The sequence below is a fragment of the Osmia lignaria genome, chromosome 16 (assembly GCF_051020975.1).
Source record: "Osmia lignaria lignaria isolate PbOS001 chromosome 16, iyOsmLign1, whole genome shotgun sequence".
Classification (NCBI taxonomy): Eukaryota; Metazoa; Arthropoda; class Insecta; order Hymenoptera; family Megachilidae; genus Osmia; species Osmia lignaria.
This window is the reverse complement of record NC_135047.1, coordinates 622,451-646,278: the sequence shown is the minus strand read 5'-3', so window position 1 is coordinate 646,278 and position 23,828 is coordinate 622,451. Positions and strand designations below refer to the sequence as shown.

Sequence of the window (23,828 nt, the reverse complement as noted above, 5' to 3'; positions counted from 1 at the left end):
TCCTTTATCAATTTCAAGTTAGTTCATTATAATTCCATCATTCAAATATTTCCTTTTCTGTTATCTTATTAAATAGAAGTGCTCTAAAAAATGACTCACCTTTTGATCCTTCTGCCAAATACACTGACCCCTCTTTCCGAGCACGCGACAAATCAGTTTCGCATCCTGGCCAGGATTCACTTCGGTGTATTGTGGTGTTTCTTCGAATTGCTGAATACCAAGACAAGCTGAAAGTACACGAAGAAGAAACTCATTAACTCGTGCACGAGTTCTTTTCGACTGATATTAACCGTACCGACGGGGAACACTAACTTTTTCTCGCATAGTTTACTGCGGGATAAAAAGAAATTTTCGCGTCGTAACTGAACGAACGGAAAGTTTTATTTTGAAGCGATGAGAAGATAAACAGGGCTCGGCCGTATATAAGCGCAGCTTTATCTGGGTATTAAAGCAGGCATTCCTGGTTGAAGTTGTTATTTAATTCACAACTTTACTAAATTCGTTTAACTCGTTCTAGCCCGACCCCTCGGATCCTCGGTTTTCATTCTCACAGGCTGCTTTGCCGATAAATTCTATCAACAGGATAATCGCTTACTTAATTTCGACTCCGGCGATTCGTTCTTTCATTAATTAAATGTCCATTGATCTTCTTACGCTATTTGTTACAGCTTTCATTTTATAATGACCGCCAAAATTACTCGTCTAGTTGGTACTTTGAAAAATCTTGAGTGACAAATAAGTTAACGGGTTGATTTCCTTTAATTAAATAAAAGTACAGAGAGGGATTAAAACGTTTTAGTTTATTCTCTCATTTTTGTTTCTTTTGTTATACTATAATGTAATAATAAGAAACAAGGATGCGTTAAACTTTGCACAAGTATACTTTTCATCATTTTTACAAGCAGTACCTTGTAAACACGAAAAAACATTCGCTCTTGATAATTTACAAACGCGTTTCCCTATATTTTCTCCTGAAAATCCCATGTTTTTCTCCCGGTAGCAAATTTTTGCTCTTTTCAACAGTACTTTCAGTATAAACCATATGTGTAACTTCATAAGTTTATTAAAACATTAATAACACAAGCATATTAAAAATAAAAAACCAATCATTTTCCATGTAAAACAGCAATGTTTATTTTAAATATTATAATTTAAAAGAGAAAAAAGAACGTTTAATCTGGACGGAGCAGAAATGATTTTTCATTGGTAATCAGACCGTGACATTCTTTGGCGCTCGACGATTAATATCTCTTGTGAAGCTTCGAACGATCGACGAATCTCGATTTGACGTTCCGTTTGCAACGTCCACGAACGTGAAAGTTTCACGCAGGGCGCAGGCTGTGGCAGGATTGCACCGTTAAAAATTCAATTTTTCACCGAGATGGAAATGATTAATAAAGCATGCTTTTTGCCGTGCGCTCGGTTACCGCGGCCACGGAAATAACTTTGCAAAATTAACAAACCGGCGATGCACAGGTTCCGTTTCACTCGCCGGACGACCGTGTATTTTTACCAGACCCGGAATCAACGTTGTCTTATGACAGAGGCTCTAGTGCGTCCCAGGATTACGCCCAATTAGATTAAATTTAATTAACCACTCAAATTTTAACCGAAACCTCCATTCAGGTTTTTAATAAATTCGTAACTTCAAAGGGAATACATAGTGAGATAATTTAAAAAATTATTTTGCTAATGGTCAGTCTGTTCGAATATAGAATAATGATTACTAATTATCTTCTAATTAGATTAATGAATGAGTAACTGAATCAGGTTTCCATAAATCACTAATTATGTAATCGGCAGCTACAGTTACTCGCAAAAGTATTTGAGCGCTTGCAGCTTGCAGCTAATGTTCTCCGGTAATTAGTCATTAGTAAACGAATAATCCAATTCTCTGTATCTGTATTGTTAATTCAGAGCAATAAGCACGGAATATTAAAATCGTCCACAAAGTGCTTCTACAGGATCTTCGATAAAGCTACTGTACGTATATACCGTAAGGACATCGAGAAAATAATTTATCGAGGTGATTCACGGTCGAGACAAAGACCTTGTCCAAAGTTACGATGTAACTTCCCTTGAATTATGCATCCCCGAGAACTACGCCACTTATTTTCACCGGCTAACTGTAGATAAAGCAGGAGAGGAATTCGGTGCACCTCCTGGATAGTTACCCACGTACTGAGCTTACGAATTAATATCGCGGTATCGAGAATACTTCGCGATAGAATGTTTCAGCGGAATATTCGAAGCGGTTCGAGTACCGATAAAATCTAATATCCATTCGCTGTAACGTTGGATCGTCATTTTGCTCTTCCTAACTCGACCTATTTATCATGAGTCTTATTGGAAGAAATCTTATTGGAAGAAATTAGTACCGAGCAATAAAATTATAGGGAGCTATTAAAAAATCTCAATTAAAACTTTTTAATAGTCTTCGTAGATAATGAGATTAATAAATGAACATTAATTTCAATGCACCAGGGATGGTAAAACGAAAGTAATCAAAGATGAAGAAGAACTTTTTGCAACAGGTCGAGTCGGTAGGGTAAATTCAAAGCTTCGCGTCTGCTGCTAGCTCGATCCGTTAATTGTGTTTGTGTATCGTCGAGTAGGGAAGAGAGTAGATACTCTGTTACTCTGTTCGAACAGGGTAAATATACTTGTAACGAAATCGTTCGAATCTCTAACCACTACGATAAGCGCGAACGAGCATGTTAAATCCACGTGAAAAATTCGATATAGGGTAAGGTTGCTCAAGTCGTATCCCTTAAAAAAAAAACTCATATAAATGTTAGAATTTATCAAATAAATAAGAATTATATGTGTTATTGAAAACTTGTGTGAACATTGATATTATTTATTATAATAAAATTCAAAACTCTGTATGATTTTACATAAAATAAACTAAATATTTAAAAACTTGTAGCGGTTTCCTAAGTGGTACCACCTATAAGCAACAATAATAATTAAAGCTTATTTCTTTATTAATTTGTTTACGTATGTTACATATTCATCAGATAGTACAAACATCACACACATATTTTTTTATTCTTTTGTTAACTACAACGCATAGATCATGCACTCATGCTTTACATTTCAAGCATCGAATCATATTTTCCTGCCAGTCTTCTGCAGAAATATTACAAAACCAATTAGTGTCATTTTTATTGGTTTTCTTTTTTTAAATTTTTAATGTAGGTACTTTTTTGTTGACTACTTCTTTTCTTGTATATATTAAATTCAAAGTACAAAAGGTACGACTTGAGCAACCTTACCCTACAAGATCTCTAGAAAAAACAGGTATTCCGTCAAAATAACAAATTGATCAACTTGCAAACTTTAGAGATACATTTTCTAAATACCTAAACGATTAAAACTTGCGTGTCCAACTTCTGGCTCGACAATTTCCCGATAAACAGTGCCTCTGTAAAGCTGCACCGTAACTCTGGCGCATTTACATCGATCCATTGGTACGCGCGACGATAATTTAAAAGGACAACGTTTTTGCAGCACTTCCGCTTCGACCTGTCGATTGAAAAAACAAACAAAAAAAAGAAAGTTACATGGCGCGAGAGATATAACAAATGCGCTGGCTGACGAAGCGAAGAGAAACGACGCGACGACGTTTCGACGTTCGAGCTCGACAGAGAGGGAATTTTTAAATTAAAGCCCAGAGAAAAACAGCGACCTCCGTGTTTCTTTCTTTTTTCAATTCCGTGATTCGCAAGGCATGGAAAGATTTGCAGAACATTCGTTCGAACATTTTCACGGTTCACCTAATTCTGTACTTTGACTTGTTTGCAGGAAAGACATTGGGAAGCTATTAACGTGTTTATCGAAAGATTCTACGATTAATCGGCGCAGTCGAATGATTCTGGGAACGAGGTATCGCACCCGGAAAACCAGATGAGAGATTAATAATTGAACGATTCAGAAGCCAATCAGTACGGAGCAGCGAGACGGAAAACCGTAATGCGGGCGAGCACCGAAAACGCGTCCGCCGATCGAAAACGCAAAGGGAAGAAGAGAGAAAGGAAACATCGTCTGCTACTAATAACGGGATTAAAGCTGTTTTATTGTGCTATGCTCGTGACAATCTATTGATTTATTTTGGTTTGAAGAAGGAACCTCGTAAATTTACGATTACTAGATAGCCTGAAAATATTGCCTGACTCGAACGTGTTTAACTCTTCGCGAGAAACAAATGAATTGATACTTTCACTTCATTGGATTCAACGGAGATCAGAGATTAACGTAACCTGTTATAGCAGAGAGAAAAGAGCTTATAGTACTTTTTATAACAGCCGTGGCATTGTCATTTATGTCCGTTCTATGTGAAATTACTAATCGACAGGGATGTCGAAAAGGTCAGCTGTTTAGCTGATCGGACACGAGGAGCGGTTGTAATTGCTTCGTAATCCGCGGGCACAATCGAAACCGAATCGGGCCGGGAGAGTCGCTCGCCGTGAAATTGCTCGCATTCGTGGCATTACGTGGTTCATTCCTAGACAAGGTTCCGGCTTTTTGCCTGTTCGATCGATACGATTAACTGCCACCGGCTGTCGATAAGATTAACTGCCACACTTTTTCCCCGCCCGCCACTCGAATTAACCCTTTCACTGAAACACCCTTTGCAAGAATAGCACGGATTTTGTTAACCGTATAGACTTTCGACTGATTAAAAAGTAAAGTTATATCCTAGCGAGAGTAGCATAGGGGGGATTTATCGCGAGAACGCAGCCAACCGCACGTAAATATACGTGCGTGCACTTCTGCTCGTTGCTCGTCCCAAAGCGGTGCTGGGCCAAGCTTTAATAGCGATATACAGCCGCCGCAGACCCGGCACGATCACGCGTGTTCCCGCTACCATTCCCTGCATCCCTAGTGGTGCGCGTGAATCAACTGGACCTACCCGTTCCCCGAAGTAATTAATATTAAGTATCAAAGTAGTTGCGAGGGAGACTACGGATTCCCATTTACTCGCACGTGTTTACGTTTGTTTGTAACGTTGCGCAGATGTCCGCTCAACTTCATCTCACCTAAGTACCAGTAACACTAGTACATCGATTTTGAGTCACTTGCAGGCTTAAGCGTCATTTTCGTGAAATCGAAGGGTAAATATTAGTTTGGATAAAGTTCCGAAAGCGACAACCCTCCGATTTTTCTGAAATTTTTGTCAAAGCTTATCCTTGATTAGAGAAGAAAGTCCCTAAAAAGATTTTTGGCGACAAAGCCCCGTTTGCCCCCCAGCCCCCTTCAAAGTTTTGACAGTTCTTACTAAATATCTCCGAAAATTTTGATTTTAGAGAAAAAAGTTTTAAACAAAAAATGAAGCTCATAAAAAGCTCTACGAAAAAGGTTACACACATTTTTTACGTAAATCTATTATTTTGGTTGTTATGAAAAGAAATAATAATTTGTACACTGTCGTTGATATCATTCCCTACCTTACCGATACAGCGCAGTATACATAATTGGCGATCTGTTCCGAACACATAATCTGCACTTTCCGACAACGCTTTCATGAAATAATAATAAATTAATTATAAAAATATGTGTAAATGAAAACATTACCGGTCGCCTTACGGCGGCCAGATTTAAATATATAGCCTAACTTAACTTAAATACATCAATAATAATTATACGTACATGTACATCTGAGGAAAAAATACTATTATTGTTCATAACAACCAAAATAATAGATTTACGTAAAAAATATGTATAACCTTTTTCGTAGAGCTTTTTATGAACTTCATTTTTTGTTTAAAACTTTTTTCTGCAAAATCAATATTTTCGGAGATATTTAGTAAGAACTGTCAAAACTTTGAAGGGGGCTGGGGGGCAAACGAGGCTTTGTCGCCATAAATCCTTTTGGAGACTTTCTTCTCTAATCAAGACTAAGCTTTGGCAAAAATTTCAGAAAAATCAGAGGGTTGTCGCTTTCAGAAGTACACCCGTTTTTTCAGACTTTTATATTGACGGTTCTTTGCTGCATGAAATGTCCAGCTACGTTCTGTTTAATATTACTTTTCTGGTCAGATTTCAGACTGCGCTTGAAGCTATTAAATTAAACTGGCTTAGTGCAAATTGTTGTATAAATTATAAAGCAGAAAGGTGTATTAAAACTAACGGGGAGGAAGGGGTAAAGAAATTCAACGACACGGTGCGTCGATATTTCTCAGTAACGAGTAGCTGGCTGGGAACGACGCTAGGATAAATTCCACGCTCGTTCGCGGTTAAAATATCGGCCGTACGACCGCAAAACACATCGGCCCCGTTTTTCATTTCCCGCGTTTTTCCCCTCCGTGTTCCTCGTCGTCGCCGGCTTATCCGTGCGATTTAACGGAATTAATATCCGCGCGCGTGACCAGATCGTTAAGCCTGGTTCGCGTGTGTACCGACCTGTGTACACGAATAATCTATAGATTGCCTGTACACGATGCACACCACTATCGGGGATGACCGGCTCGATTCGGACCAGCAACATCCGGCTGGCAAACCAATCGTATCTCTTCAAAGTCCGTCTGCGACCTTATTTGTGAGTCGCGTCGTCAGGATTATGGATGAAGCGAAATACCGAGACTAAACAGGACACATCGATCCTCCGTTGGATTGATTTGCACAAAACTAGTTGTAAATGATGATGACGATGAACATTTCGCCGAATCTCTTTGAAAATACAGTAATCACGAGGTTAGTGTATCGACATAATGAATGTTTAAACGATCGTTCGATAGATCCAGGCTGCCTTTCAAGGGTACGATCATAAATATCATCGAAAAAAAGAAAGGACGAAGGGTAGTCCCCTCGATACGATCCTCTCTGATATAACGACAACCGGTGCTCGTCGACGAAGGAAGGAAGAAAGATCATCAGCATCGACGGATGCTTTTAGAAAACCATTAAACCGACAGTCCTCTCCGATCGTTCATCCCCCCTTTTGTTCCCTTCCCTCCCTCACCCATGATTTCATTTCTCGCGGAGACGGGTAAAAATCTGTAGCACGGTCCGCGAGACTCGTTGAATATTTATTCAAGCCGTGTTTCCAGGTTGTACGGTCTCGAAATAGATGGAAGTGCATACGAACACACCGGCTACGCGGCCGGAATGCAAAATAAAAACGTACGATGTTAACGCACCACCGTGCCATCGACTTTTTACCCTGTCTCACCCTCTGCCGTATCCTTTCTCCTCCATCTTCTTCCCATACCCACACCCCTTCGTCGTTCCTGTAAATCCCGTTATTCCTTTTTCCGTCCGTTTAGCCGAACGACGTGGATTCCTTGTACCGAAAGGGATAGCTTGGAACAGCGTGTCGTCCTACCGCAGGGCTGACTAACTGCCGCATCGCATCCTCTATTCTTTTATTCCACTGACACGTAGAACAACAACTCCCGCCATAAATGTAGTACACAATTAACGTGGACCTTAGAAGGATTAAGAAATTATAGGACAAGAAAGTGACTGATGGAAGGGCTTGTGTGGCTACCATCAGGTTAGATGTTAGCTGTTCCTATCCTAGGGACCTACCAGCCACCAGCAAGTCTATACAACGAGGAAATCACGTGGTTTTAGTTAGGTGGTCAAACGAACGCGCGTATGTGAAGCACGTGCCGCCTACGTGGTGCATATACATAGGTGCATATAGGGATGCACTTTGGCATAGCTGGCATTTTCTCCGTTGGAACGCTCCGCGCTCTATCGGACAAAGGGCCTTCTGATAAATTCCATTCGACTCGACAACGAACCGTTCCCCGCCAGAAATATATTTTTTTTTCCTCCCACTCTCTCTCTCTCCCTCTCTCTCTCTTACTCTCGTTTCTCGTCGGCAGCCAGCTTTCCGTTCGATTCCTCCTTTTTCACGGGCTGCTACCCCCACTGCCAGCAGACCGAGATTTACGATTACCGATTTACGCCCACGCCTTATTTACGAGCCGAGTCGAAGAAGAGGAAAAACCAACTGCTCGAGAGCCGAGTTTTTTGCTGGAACTCGCCAGTTTTAAATGCTGCAGGCACGCAAAAGTTTTCATCGACTCATCCTCGGATGGTTGATAAAGAAAATTGCCTTAAAAATGATGAGAACTTTTGTATCGCCCTAATATCTGTCGGGGGGTCGCGTGGAATGCTTGTGCCAGTGGCGTCCCAATGGCAGAGGGTTGTCGACGCGGGCTGCGGACCAGCGTGTCCGTGTGAGAGACGACTATAACGGTGGCTTTCACCCCTCTTTTCTACTTTATTTGCTTTGCAGTCGCAAGAGAGGAGATGAGAGCGTACAGAGAGGGTGAGAGGAACGACATTTTTCACAGAGCCGCGTGCTTTCAACTGTTATTTCAACGAAAATTCGCCAACGGCTCGCCATTGTCCTCGAGCTGCTGCTAGCTACACATGGGCTCAGATATTGCCACGATTTTTTTCCCTCCCCCAATGTAGAAACTAGGCACGTATGCGTGCTAGGATTTTACGCGTTAGTTTGCCGGTGTTGCGCGTTTTTTTTTCTTTGTTGCAAAATGTAAATGATGCTACGAAACGAAATAGGAGGGAGTGACTTTGAAAAAGTTCGATGCAATCCCACCTATATGTATATTATCCTGAGAAAATGTCACCATTTCGGTCGAGAGTAATAACGCGAGTGTAATGAAGATTTGAACCGGTGCGCAAGGGTTAATTTGCCCTGAGAAGTCACGATTTTAGAATCTGTGCCGATTTTTGGGTAATGAAGGCCTTCCATTGTTCCCCTGTGTGCCGGAAGGATTGGCCCATTTAACAACGTAGACGCCAGCTATTTCGGATATGAGTTTCGAGAAGAAAGAACTCTTCAACGACTGGGGATTGCTCGAATCCTGGTGTAGTGACCCGAACCAGTTACCTTCCCTACGAATTCTTTTAATTTCACGACGACAATTCTAACTGAAAGAATTGTTTATTAAGAAAAGAAACTTGTTCAGTTACAGTTGAAAATTCCAACTAACAATGAATTTAGCATGTTTCTACTGACAATTACGATGCACCCTCCAACCTCGTCAAATATAACAATGAAACAATACAAAAAATGTTATTCATTGTAAGCGAACGTTACAATGCTCAGTGAAACTACAGAATGATGGAAGACTTACAAAAGACGGTATTAACTTTTGTTAAGAATTATTAAAAATTATTTGTAATCAACGAAACAAGGCTGAAGCTACAATAGTATCTTGAATTTTATGAACGGTTTTCAAGAAACGAAGTCAACATCTGTATCTTCGACTCTGCTGGAAAGAAACTTTTTTTCCCAAGGACTGTTATAAGTTTCATTCGCGTATTCCAAGGATAATAGCGCGAAAGGAGTATCGCTAATTTTATGCAGCTTCTCGGAAACAACCCTCGAAAGCGTCTGGCTCGGGTCTCATGCCCTTGCTTGCTCATTAAGCACAGTCGATAGACGAACTTTTGATCTTAATTGCGCTGAACCTCATCCCTCCTCTTCCTCCCCGTTTCTTTCCCATGGGAAAACGATCAATTTTTCTTCTAGTTCGTTTCAAACGTACTTTCACCCCTCTGCTTTGTTCTTTTCGTCGGGTCATCGGCATTCTGCCGAGAAAAATAGAAAATAAAGCGGATCTTTCTCCTTTCAACTTTCTCTGCCCAAGTGTTTCAACGACGCGAAGTGGCATCGAAGTTAAGGGAGAGTTGCCTGTATCGTTCTGTAATTAAATTAATCTTTTGACAACGCGTTGAACAATAAAAATATAATACACGCGCGATACAAAATTTCTCGACAAAACTTTTGCCGGTTGTTTCAAAGGCATCCGACAAAAGAATGGCACGGAGCTAGGTGGAAAAAAATAAAGGAAAGCAAGAATGAAAAAAAAAAGAAAAAAAGATTGTCGAGAGGATGGGTATGATGAAACGGCTGGCACAGCTCGTGGAAATCTGAAGGGTGCAGCTGGACGCTGGCGAAAAGAGAAAATCTCGCGGTACAAAATGTGGGAGGGAGAAAAAACGGTCGGAGGTGAAAAAAGCGCAGGGAGAATAGGATCAACAAACAGATTAATCTGTGTTACGTTCTGGACGTAGCCCGTGGCCTGGTTACAAGCAAAGTGGAGAAAAAGAGAGCGAAACCGTGCGCTGGAAAACAAGAAAAACGATAGACCCTGGGCAAAATGGAAGTGGGTGCGATATACCAGGGGAGGGGAGAGGGATGGAATTTAATTCTCTAGGGGTCGTTTATCAAAACACAAAACGCGAAATATTCTCGACCGTGAGGCTGTCTGGCTATTTCCAGAATTCATCAACGTTCCTACGAAATGATTCACAACAACCGGTTGTGTATCATTCCGAGGGTCATTGTTCCCTTTTCTATGTGCGTTATGAATACGCTATTGGTCAATCTAATTACACAAACTCACGAGCGTCCCGGGGCATTAGGAAGCTTAACCGTGCATAAATTACACAACATGATGATTACTCGTATAAACGATCTTCACAGGGAATATACGTTTATACGAAGCGCACAAACGGTAGAAAAATGAAATAACTATACTACACGATGCAATCTCATCAATTTATCATACACATCATCCGTTCAAGTATCGGATTCGATTGCAACATCAAACTGGACATTGGTATAAATACACGATATCCTTTGAAAAAAGTAAAGGTTCTTGCTCGGAAAAGCGTATGTATCTTTTCACGGTAAACGTTTATAGAGGCAAGGTTACACACGGTTCAAAGAGTCTATTTCAGTTTCGTTAGGAATAACCAACTCGTTAAGGCTCCATCTAGAGCGTATAAAGGTGGAAAGGCGATCTCTAAGCGGGAGGAACTAAATAGAAAATAGTTCCCCAGACTGAACGTGTACAATGGAGGATTGGTGTAGGTTGCACCAACGGCAGCGGCAGCCGAAACGAAAGAGAAGGGTATAAAGAGGGTTGGAGGAGGTGGCACGGTGTATAGGCTGTTTTCTCGCTAACCTAATTTGGTCCTCATCGAGGATACAAACCCGTTTAAGCCGGCCGGCCACCCGTTGCCAGTCCACGGGAGTTGGCGACTCGTTGGGGGTGGTGACTCCATTTCCAGAGGCTGCCGCCTCTGCGACCGAGAGTGAATTATCGCGTACTACAAACCCGTCCAACCTACTCCTCCTCCTCTTCCGGTCCCTGAGCACCACCCTTTCGTTTTTTCGTCGGCGTGCTCGTTTCCATGTAGCACGAGGAATCTGTGCGGCTGTGGCTCTCTGTACGCTGCCGTGCCATGCCGGCCGTTTTCATTACACGAATTCGCTGTATCGCGATGGAATGCTGACACTCCATTGTGTCCCGAACAATCGAGACTGAGCTCAGAGAACATTAAACTACGGGGAATATCATGGATAAGAGAGGTCGACCGATCCTGTCGACCAAGGATATCGTTGCGAATGGACGAGAATCGAGTTTGACGCTGAATGTTTTGAAAATTTATTGGGAAATCGAACGGGCTTGTTAACCGTTTGAAAATTGAGTACAGGGTTTATTGGGTAGCATAAGATTTCATATGAAAAAATAAGAATCACACAAAAGGAAGGAATTTTAATTTCCACCGTAGCCCCAAGCTTTCACTGGACAAATCCTGTGTGCAACAAGTATTCGCGTTATACCGTTCAACGGCGAATTGCCTGGGGAACTGTGCTGTTTACCGGCACCTGAAAGGAGTTAATCGAATGGGACAAGATACCGTTGATGAAAGGGTTTAGAACGTCGTCTACGTGCAACGACGTAAAGAAGGAAAGAAAAACGCCGTTGATCGAGGCGTTTAAGAAAAACGGGTGCAAACGTGTTTTCGACGGCAAAATTTTTCTCCCCTTCTTCGTGCTTTTTCTTCCTTCTACCTGGGATACAAAGGTGTCATGATCCTCGTTAACGAGCAGATTCCCGCGAGTTTTTAGCTAGATGCAGGAAACGTCGTTACTACGTCCCACCAGCCGGATGTCAGATGCGTTTCACGAGACATACTTCCTTGCACACCTTTCCCTGTGAATACTAGGCTTTTCTAACGCACCGTTTCCGGAACTGTGCCAAGCGAATACTGGCAGAAGGAATGCAATTAAAAACTCGCACCATATCCTCCTGGAATCTCGTTAGTTTAGAAGAGGACGCGAAACAACAATCTTTCTTGCGAATTTCCTTTTTCCTCGTATTTGAACGCTCAGGGCGTTAACTCTTTTGTAATTTACAAAGTGGGCCATCTGCAGGTTTTTGATGGTTCGAATAAACCGTAAGGGAATTAAAACGACGAGAAAGCGCGTGGAAACATGGGAGAAAATTCGGAGAAACGAAGGAAGAAGATTAAAATTCAACGTCCAATCGGAAAATCGAGGCGCACGTAGGACAGTCGAGCGCAATTACTTAAGGAAACCTCTTTCGGGATTCTCGACGCGTGTTTTGCAATAAACGAAGAACCAGTTCGAAGCAGCAGCAACGTTGTCGCGAAGGTAAATGAGGCGCGTGGCTGATGTTGTACATAGCCGAGAATCGGGTCACATAGATTAAAACGGAATTTCCCTGGATGGCAAGCTGCGCAGAGAAAGGGCGGCAGGAAAGATATGTATGTACAACGACATCGCATTTGGAAATCGTACACACGCTTTCATTTCGTCCAGAATCTATACGTTCGACCGGAGTTTCCTTCGACGGGAGAACGAACCGAGCAATGTGCCATACGCCTAAGCTGAAAACTGTCGAAATAACCCACGGGAGATCAACGCTCGACGCTCTTATTCAAGATTCATGATTAAACTTCGAATCTGGCGCGCGCCACTTTTTCGATTAACCCGTCGCCGCACCGTTGTTCTACTGCCGATGGAAATACACCGGCAAAAGTTACGAAAGTTCGACAAGGTCCAACGATGGTAAAGCCTTCGTACAGGGAAAAGCGCAGACGAAATGACAATCGAGAAGCATGATGGCTAGAATATTTTACACGACTGCGAAAGGATAATTTTCAATCCCGTCGTGTCATAGGGTTAAAGGGTTGATGCGTTCAACCGTTCCAAAGGTTAAAAATGGGTTAGGGCGGAGAGGTGGGAGGAAGGTGAGCACGTAGATTAAATTGTCGAGCGTAGCGTAGAAAAATTTTTCGAGGAGAGGAAAAATTCGGTTGACCCGCGCGAATCTCGATGACGTTCGCGTCGGAAACGCGAAAGATTAAATCGATGGAAACTGTGGATTTCATTCGCGTTGGCTGGATGAGATACAGAGATGGTCGAGAATCGAGCCGCTTTTCCTCCCATTTTTTCTCCTTTCCGCTTATTTTTTGCGGGCTAAAAAATCGTATTTTTTTCCTCTTTTTCAACCGTCAAAAAACCAAGCTAAAAACGGACTACCGTTAATTAGATTCCCGTGGACGATCCTCGAAAATTCTGGAACGTTTCCTACGAAATATTGAAACGCTACCCACTGTAATTTAATACTGAATTCCGTCGTTGGCACATTATGCCGCCCACCGCGGTAATTTTACGCATCGATGTAAACCGAAATTGAGACAGAAGTTTCAATTTGCCGCTGTCGAGAGATTTTCTAAATTCTTTTATTTATACAAACAATTTTTCAAGCCGAGCACTCAATGTTTAATTGCTTACATTTCGAAAATGAACTTTCGAATTTCAATATTATTTATATATTAATGTAATAGGTGGATGGCACGTATCGTTGCAATTAGCAAACTCGCATGCGGGAATATTTTCTCCCTGGTACAAAGCATTCGAACGAAAATATAATATTGGAAACAATATGAAAAGCAATAATATATCAAAGAGCGTTCGTACACCATGTAGGAAAACAATCACGTATGAAAATATTCCTCTTTCCCGTTAACTGATTGAAATACACTAATCGGTCAGTGATAAAATTACAGCAACAAAGCGGCCTTCGTTTCCTGGAACGGGCAAAAGCATTCCGAGAAATTTAATTTATCGTCGACTGTACCGACGAAAGATCGAAATATATTCCAGAGTGCGTCGCAAACAGTTTTTCCTGAAGTGCCATTCGAATGGAATCTGTTTGCAGGAGTCTACCACGTCCAAAAAAGAAAAAAGTATCCTACTCGAAGGAAAATAAATACGGTTGCTTGTATCGGTGGTAGAAAAATCTCGACGTACGCGGATGCTTGTCCACAGCGGTCGGTCGGTGCGTGAAAAATGGAGATGCTGAAATCATGGAAGACTATATCAACATAATTCAAGGTAGTGCTCGTTCGTTTCGACCGCGCAAACTCGTAGGCTGTGTGCCGACTAAATATTAAGATAGATGGCCTTTCATAAAACTCTGGTCGACGGTATGAAAAGAAAAAAAATAATGCAAGGATAAACGAGGGAAATTGCAGCGCGCAGAGAGGGATGTTTTCGAATTCGCGATACGCTTCGGGGTCTCGAGGAACTTTTCACGGGGTAAATTCGTTGCAAAGTTAACGTATTAATCGAATATCACGAGTCTCGACGATAGAAACAATTTTCCAACGATGCGATCAAACAGATGTTAACTAGTCAATTGTTGAACGATACGGTAAAAGATGTGAACGATATACCGTTCGTTGAAGTTGGTGTATCGTTGATCACCAATGCCAGTGAGCCGTACCAAGTGGTCGGTAGGTACATACGTGGCCGGCAGTTTCGTAATTGGAAAAATTTTAGATAACTCGATATCGACGATCCGATCGTGTTGACATTTAATCACGATAAAGCGCGACGCTGCAGCCAGACCACCTCTCGTTTATTACCGGCGATACTGAGCTAAACTTACAACTGCAAATCCTGCACTGAAAATATTCATGCAAATTCTTTTTACGTTAACAACGAGCTCCGATATAACGCTCCCCTCTCGGAACGTTTTGCTTTCAATCATCCAGTAGTTAAAGAGATAATTTGCAAACCTGTCCAACGAATATAGCGCGGAATAACACATCGATGGAGAGAAAAGCTCGACGACCAACTAGGGGGAAAAAATATAGCAAGAGTTCACTAGAGAACACGATGTACCGAGTCACCAATAACGTACTTCTGCGATTAAAAACTGTCACTGGTCCGGCGATATATTGAAACTCGCCGTTTTTTTCCTACTCTCCGTCTCTTTTTCTCCTCTTTCATTAATCCCTCTCGCCCTCGGAACGTCGCTGTTTCATTTGGTCGAAAAGAAATGTATCCTAACGTTCATTATTCACTAGATTCCGTCGAGGCTGTTTCGAGCTCGTTCCCGGGGGAATAAATTAAAACGAAACTATTTTGCGCCAGAATCCCGATGAATACCTACCTGTTTTATGCTATCGACGAACAGAGATGGAAATTAACAAAATTGTTGAAGCCGACGATTGAAATGAAAATGATTTCTCGGCTGTTGGAGCCGGTTGAAAAATGTGCAACGCGTATCTTGTATTCTGGTCCCGTGACCGTATATCAAGGCTGATTTAGAAGACAAACCATGAAGCAGGCGAGGACCGAATCACAGTCGCCATTGTCGAGCTTCGTCACGTAGCAGTAGCAGCTTCGGATCAGGGGTCGCGACCACGAATCTTCTCTTCCTCCTTTCGTATCTGGCCCACCCACCAGCATCGGGCGTGCGGGAAATCCTTTTGTGACTCGGACAAAGATCGAATATTCCCATTTCCCTCGCCTCGTAGACTCGCGTCGCCTCGAGCTACGTGTTCCCAGCAGGATATCAGCAGGATTTACTTCGTACCGACAATCGACGTGCGTTTTAAGACAATACGCTTGCTCTAGTCGATGTCGTTGAATTTCTTCGATTCCAGGAGCAAGTCGAGCAGAGCACCGCGCCGTTTTGAACAGTCAAACACAGAACACAATAAATATTGAACGAATAAAATTTCATTCGTACAAGCTTCGTTCAGTTCTTCTTCGTCTTCTTCGAAATGCCTTTTTTATTTTATTATCAGAAGACGAAGTCACGTAGCGATGTTCGTCAGCAAGTAATTATACATCGATGGTAGAACAAATACATTTCAAGTCGCTTCGTTTCTTACCAACCGTAAGAATGAATCGTCCTAAGGAATTTCCGGCCGCGTCCAAGTAAAATTTCATTTCCTCGCAAAGATCCTGACCCGAGTAATGGAAAATCTTCTCTATGCGAGCGAAATAATCGATACCGACGTGACTTTCTTCTCCCTTTTGCCAACACCGTGTTTTGCCTCCGATCGCCTCGAGAATCAAGCGTCTTTGAAAAGCGATATTGCTCGTATTTTTCCGGGTTAACTCGACACGATTTCCACGCACGCCGACGAATTTAAACACGAATTTACGGCGCATGCTGGCGAAATTCCATTCACGAACCTCTTCGAGAAATTAGTTGATTAGCGCCGGGGAAAAGTTGATTATCGAATAAAAACCAGTCAAGGAATTCATTTCCCAATTATATTATTTAACACGTTCAATTATTATCGCGGAACATTTAAATGTCAATACGTTTCGATCGACTAACGAATCCTTTCCTTTAATTCACTTTTTTAGTTGTCCGATTCAATTAAATCCGCCACGGTGGTCACGAATCACCCTCGTAGCTAACGGAGAAAAAAGAAAAAAATCAAAGTTCCCCGTGTCGGTTGTCGGACGGACAGGAACATATTTCATTCGGTGGTTGTGTCGAAGTCGAAAACAAGGGAAGGAAGAGCGTAGCAACGGGGATGTCTTCCGACAGGAAAGAGGGAGCTTTGATACGCGTTCGAAAGAAAGAAACAAAGAGGGTTACTAATGACCCGGCAAACGAATCGGTGGCTCGAACCGGAATGCATTCGGAACTGGGAGATTTCCGTGGAAAATGTCGACGTGGACTAATTTTTCATCGTGAGCTAGCTTTAGTTCCTGCCTATTCGACCGGGATAGCCAACGAAAATATCGGTGCGCGGAGGAAAATCCTTTGATTTTTCGAAACAGAGAGAAAAAAGTAGCCGAAACTTTCTTTACGGCTGATTACCATGATCTTTGTTTTTCTCCACGCTTCAAAAATTCCAATTTTCGTTGCTTCTATAAATGCACTGAAAGGAAATAAACTGGGTACGACTACGAGGTTTCCGCGCAAAGACTATACAAGTTCGACGAGCCTGGTTTTTCTCTTATTTTAGTTTGATCGACGGTACTCGAGTAACATCGTCGATTGGTTCGAATGAGAATATACATACGGGCGAGAAACAATAGGACGGCTTCCCATAATGTCAAGCTACACAAAAGAGTTGCACGATTGCAATTATCTGACGATGGACACGTTGAATTGCGTATGCACTTCGAAACAAATAGAATAATCAAAAGTCGAATATACATTTTAGAAGACGTATTTGGTTATTTGTAAGGAATTCTCCGCAGTTGGTAACAATTCGCAGCGTTTAACAAGTAATTTTCAACTCGTAGCGATTGAGGTCACAACGCGATACGAAGAGCAACGGAAAATGTATCAAAATAAATTACACGACATTAATATTCAATAAACATAGCGAATACGTTAAACGTATATTAAACGGGACTTACAAATACGCATATTGATTTGCGAGGCAAAGAAGAAGAGAAAAAAGGAGGCATGGTTTATCAATAGAAGCGAAAGCTCGCATGGAAGAACGGTTCGTTTCGCAATCATTTCGCGAGGTATTATTCGATGGACGCAGAGTATCGCAATCGATAATAAAATCACGGCGCATGGGAATGCGGCTTATTGGACGTACTCGTTCCGCCCTATTTCGGTCTGCTCGCCGAGAAAACGTTCGCGAATGGGTACCTGAAGGGTCGAATTGTTCAAGAGCCCTTCGAAAACGTATAAATTTCAGCGTTCACCCCCCGCCGATCAATTCGAGCCACCCGATACTACATACAAGTAGAATTTCCGGCGAACGAGTTTGCGGTTTGTTTCCAACCATCACGGTTAACCTCTTACCTCATTCTTTTTTTTCTTTTTATTATACGCTACGATGAAAATATTAATTCATTAGCTACGTGGAAAGCCTCCCGTGGGAAATCGATGAAATTAGCTACGCGTGACGGATATGAAATTCCGTGGCATTTATTCAGATCGAGGTCGAGGCAGAGCGGATTATTCGCGTGGCGAACGCGAGAAATTTCAGTTTCCACTTTTTGTCAGATTAGCCAGATTAAACGGCTATTTCCTGAATCGAAAATGCATACAGTATGTATATGAAAAGGAAAGAATAAAAGGGTTCGATTATTTAGACGAGTAAGAATTTCGTTTCTCCATCCTGTACGTAGAATCGGCAGCGCGAAACAACAGGCTTGCGAAATTGGTCCGATTTAATTGAATTCTACAGGAGTATACCTGTGCAACTGAGAAGGGATTCTCAGACGAAGAAGCGAGTAAAGCAATTTCTCGAGCAAACGCATCGATTTATCGTTGCCATGAGACACCGGTGAAAATTGCAGCGGCGAAAAGCGGAGCAAAATTCTTTCCATTAGGTAGGCTACTTTGTAACGAAGACTGGTGAATCGACATTCCACGGCTAAAATTGTCAATGACTTTTCTTGACATTATCGAGTCGAAAGATCTTGCTAATTTTATTTTATCTCTTTTGTAAAATACTCTATATACAGTGGGTCACAAAATTATTCGCTCACCATTTAAAACAGAATATTTAAAATTGGACCAAATGACTTGAGGTTTCTCGAGAAGCTATACAAATTAATTTACTAATTGTAAGATATGTGCTTTTGTCGTTTTAAAAAATTAAAATTTGTCGAAATCGGGAAAGAAATAGTAAAAGACAATTTTTTAACTTTTTTCTCTCAGACTGTAATGAAAATTTAAAACATGACATTTGTAAATTTAAGTGTGTTATGTGTATGCTGAAAATTTCATCGAGATCGGTCAATGCACTTAGAAGTTACAAGTAAATAAAATTTCCGAAAATCGCAACTTTGTAAGAACGTGACTAGTTCTGTTTTTCGGAAATTTTAATTACTTGTAACTTCTAAGTGCATTGATCGATCTCAATAAAATTTTCAGCATACACATAACTTATTTAAATTTACGAAAGACATATTTTAAATTTTCATTATAGACTCATACAAAAAAGTTGAAAAATTACCCTTCACTATTTTTTTTCATGATTTCAACAAATTGTAATTTTTTAAAACGACAAAAGCACATATCCCAGTAAATTAATTTGTATAAGTTCTCGAGAAACCTCAAATCATTTAGTCCAATTTTAAATGAGGTATTCTGTTTTAAACGGTAAGCGAATAATTTTGTGACCCACTGTAGTTTCGTGTGTAACGAAATCTGCAAATCAACAGAGGAGAAAAGTAAAATTCTTTTGGTCTGTTCGGTATTTTCCTGGCCTGTAACCGCAACCAGAATCCGCTACGAATTCTACAATATATCGTGCGAAGGATCAAACGACGGGGGTGGAGGCACGGTACCGCACTTTGTGGTAAAGACCGTCGATAAGTCACGCCGCCTCCTTTGACGTTTCCATCGCGAGCTTACTTTCCTTTCTACCGATCTCTTCCGTTTCGAATAATTTTTTTTTTCCTCTCTTTCACCAGTGGAGAGCGGCTTCTGTCGGGGTAGACCTTCTTTTACTCCTTCAGAAACTAATGCGGCCTTTATTACTCTCGATGGAGCGACAAAACGTTGCACTCGTAGCGTTGTAATTAATTCCTCTTCTCGAGGAGGCTTACTTTATGGAAATAAGTATCGTGAATAATTTATACTTGTGGTTTTAGACTCTTGGATGAATCAACAGATCATCTTTGACTGGTGGACATTCTTGCTTTTTGTACATATTTCGTTCGACGATGTGACGTCTGATTACTGTTTATACAATATAAAATATTATATAAGTTTCCGAATGGCCCCACCAAAATTGAGAACTCAGGTTCGGTATATAACCTAAATTGACTACTAGAAACCGATTAAAATTGGTTTCAGAGCTCGATGTCTTACCGTTTTTGAGACATCGTGCTAAGAAATTTTTGTACAATTATGGGACTACGTATGCGCTACTCGATACTGAGCATGCGCTATTCATTACTGAACATATACATATACCTAACCTAACCTTACCACTACTACTAAACCGTTTAGCGCATAGAAAAGTGTCCGGACTAGTACAGTTGTACTTTGGAAATCGAGAGTTCAAGATACATCGCTTGACTAAAGAAATGCGTCCGGACAGGTCTGTTCGGAAGCCTAGTTAGTGGTGGGGGAAGCCTACTCGACCAGAAAAATCCAATGAAACGGATCTACTCGACTACAGTAAAACCTGGATACAGTAAAACCTGGATAAACGCAACGAAAGAATGCTTGGATAAGTGCAACATCGCTATCTCCTCCACTTGGGGAGATCCCCCTAGACGAACCGAGCCGCTCGACGAGAAAACTGTGTAATATGATCCGACCGTAATATCGGTGTGACAAATACTAATTGAACGATAAAACTTTTTTATTTTTGACTTTTTTTTATTGAAACTTTTACTAGCGCATTGGTGAAATTTTTCTGATTAAAATGGTACCAAACACGATATAGTTTCAATTATAATTACTTGCTAAAATTAATGTTAAAGGTTGGCGAAAAGCAACAGAGATCGAAAACAAAACCAGTCGCGGTGTCGGCTCTGGTTTCAAAGGTTTCATTTATCCAGGCAAGGTGGCGATTCTGGGCATTTAATGTTGCATTTATCCAAGCGAGGTGTCGATTCTGGGCATTTAATGTTGCATTTATCCAAGCGAGGTGTCGATTCTGCGTCCGTACACATGTTTTGTATTCAGCCGACATGCCGATTCTGTGCCCGTACACATCTTTTGTATTCAGCCGACATCATTTATATTCAGTCGTGGTTGTCAATTCTATGTTGTTTATTCTATTACTATTGTTTATAAATATAATTCAAACTATATCATGTTTGGTGTCATTTTAATCAGAAAAATCTCACAAATGCGTTAGTAAAAGTTTCATTAAGAAAAAGTTAAAAATAAAAAAGTTTTATCGTTCAATTAGTATTAGTTACACCGATATTACGGTCGGATCATATTACACGGTTTTCTCGTCGAGCGGCTCGGTTCGTCTAGGGGGATCCCCCCAAGTGGAGGGGATAGCGATGTTGCACTTATCCAAGCATTCTTTCGTTGCGTTTATCCAGGTTTTACTGTAAATCGTTTTACTAAACCACTCGACTAAACTGTAGTGTCCATACACTAAACTACTCGCCACTCGACTAAATTACTAGCCGTGTCTGAACCAACTTTAATCGGTTTCTTGTAGTCAATTTAGGTTATATACCGAACCTGAGTTCTCAATTTTGATGGGGCTATTCGGAAACGCAGCCAAAATATTTGATAATTCCTTTTCGAAAGGATGAAAAAGAGAATATTCAGGGCTCGATGGAGATACGGTTCGGCCAGGTAGGTACCGATGAAACATCCAATAAATAGCCGAACCGTTTGCATATGCATACCGAGCGATACAGTATCCAGCGTTCTCTTGCACGGATGAGTTTGGTAGCGCGATGTCGGTTCCCCAGTTGCTGTTCCCATCCAGCTGCGATGGATGCCTGATGGCTCAACTCGATATACATACGTATATAGATAGCCGAGTGCATTAAGCTTTGAATTACGTGACTCATCACGCAGAGTGGAGCTTAATGCCTGAGCTTGTTAATTACATGCAGTCCCGAGGCCCCGTTCGTTCCTCTTCGCTTCTGGCCAGCCTATTCTCCTCGCTCGCTTCGTTGTTCTCGCGCTCGAAATCCACCGATGCTTACCGATGTATACATATACTCTGAAGCCTGACGAGAGGCTTGTTAAAGTCGCCGAGTCGCTAGAAAACGTGACCAATATTTATCTTCTATATAAAACGTGACGAGTCGCCTCAAAGAAAAGATTTCATTGATCAAGCAACCTAAATTCATCACGATTTGCGAAGAAACAAAAAGCACGATAAAGGATGAACATAGAGGAGCGGCACAATCGAAATCACAACGAGCCACGATCGAAGCATTTTCCCCGACACACCACCCTTCTGTCTCTCCACAATTCACTCTCTCCCCCGTCGCGTTCCCTGTGAAACGATACGGAACGGCCGATACGCTGGAAAAACTAGGTCGAACGTGATTGGCTTTTTTCCTGATTTTATTGTGCGTATTCGTTGCGTCGTGCCCGGTGGTTTGATGAAAACGGCTTTTGACTTCAGCCAGCTTCGAAAGGATTCTACGAAAATGACTACGTCTGCACGCGGCTATCGATTTTTTTTTTCGGTTTCCTTTTTTCTATTTTTTTTTTCTTTTTTTTTCTGGGTCCGCAATCTCCTCGCCGCTTGTTCCACAGCCGTGGTATAACCGTGGAATTTTGTTCCACGTACTCGATGCGCTTGCCACGCGAATTATATTTCGACCCGCGGTAAAAATTCGGACCTCGACCGACCAACGTTCCGCTTGGTACGAGCTGTCTCGTGAAAATTCGGATGAAATATTAGAGCGTTCTCGGTTGGAACGAGAAGAAAGGACAGCTGGCCGAGGAAAATTAAATTCCCGGCGGTAACATCCTCTTTCTTTCGACGTGAGTCGACCAGCTTCCTCCTGTACTTGAGGTCAAACGCCGCTTCATGATGTTCATTTTTAGCTGCTCTATCTACTAGATGAAAATTGTAGAACTGATTATTTAAATTTAAATGAGCAATGGAAAAAGTAATCATCTTCTTCAGCGTTTCGCGCAGGACGTTCTCCCAGTCTGAGAAAATCTCAAACGTTTGACCTCATTTCACATTATTATCGAGGAAAACAAAGAGACTTGGTGAAAAATCGCCAAAGTACTGGAACACAATCGAAGCTGGTTACAGGTCGCGCTTGGTTTATCGTCGTACACGGTGTGACCTCTTCCTTTTGCCGCAACACCAGCTACGGTCACATATTTCACGGTAATGGTGAGCATAAATCGTAAAACGCGAGGATCGGCCGTGGCTCGGTGCCTCCGTGCATCCACGGTTCATCGATCCTATCCCGGAATTCGTAGGATGGAATTTCGGCTATGCGATCGAGGATGAAGTCTTTTTGCGCCTTCATTCCGGTTAATGGACCACGAGGCTCGGCCAGGAAGCGGGAAAATCGCGCGGAAAAGTCACCCCTATTGCTTCGTTTGCGCCGAAATGCCGAAATCTTTCAAGGATATTGGAGTGGTTACGCGCAGACTGGGAAATTCAAGATGGAAAACCGAAAAGTTCGCCGCTGAGTTTGCAACAACTCTAGCCGAACTTTTCCGAAGTTTCGGAATCGAAATGAGGCAAAGAAAGGGATACATTTGCAATATGCAACCAACATTTTCCTTTGCGTTAATCCTCGAACGCTTCTTTTTGTTTTACAGAAGTAACGACTAAAGGTTTTAACGCTAGAACGATAAAAACATAAATAAACAACAAATGAAGATTTTCCACATTTTCGTAGGTCGATTACGGAAGAAAAACATTAACCGTGGAAAAAGAATCCTCGTTCTCATTTTTCTTCATCTAGACATCATAACGACATTTGTTCTGGCACGGTGATTTCTGAGGCTAACGGGCAAATTCTTACACAGGGCTCGGTGTAACGAGCGCAAAATAAACGATAAAATATTGCGGTAGAATGAAGGTGGTTCCAGCGGTAGCTCATTAACCCTCGTTTAGAGAGCAAGGGCTGGATTCCCTAGCGGTCGTCTTTCTCCCGTGAAAGGAAGCATCCCGAGGAGACAGGACGACGAGAAGAGTGCAAAGACCCCTAGGTCTTATTTAGCCAGCGCGGAGATTGAAATAAATTGATACGATTTAGGGGGTTGCGTCTAGCTGTCGTGGTTTGAAAAAAAAAAAAATTGAAAAATATTAGGGCTGCGCTCGAACCA

At 41.7% G+C, this 23,828-nt stretch overlaps 1 protein-coding gene across 3 annotated transcripts in view; it reads right to left on the bottom strand.

Annotated features, from left to right (window-relative positions):
* Nucleotides 1–23,828, bottom strand: part of LOC117601151 (kin of IRRE-like protein 3) — a 102,885-nt gene that overhangs the window by 31,561 nt on the left and 47,496 nt on the right. For all 3 annotated transcript variants that reach the window (XM_034317566.2, XM_034317564.2, XM_034317565.2), the window contains exon 3: nt 100–227. In XM_034317566.2, the coding sequence (XP_034173457.1) occupies nt 100–227 (128 nt within the window). The remainder of the gene's footprint in view (nt 1–99; nt 228–23,828) is intronic.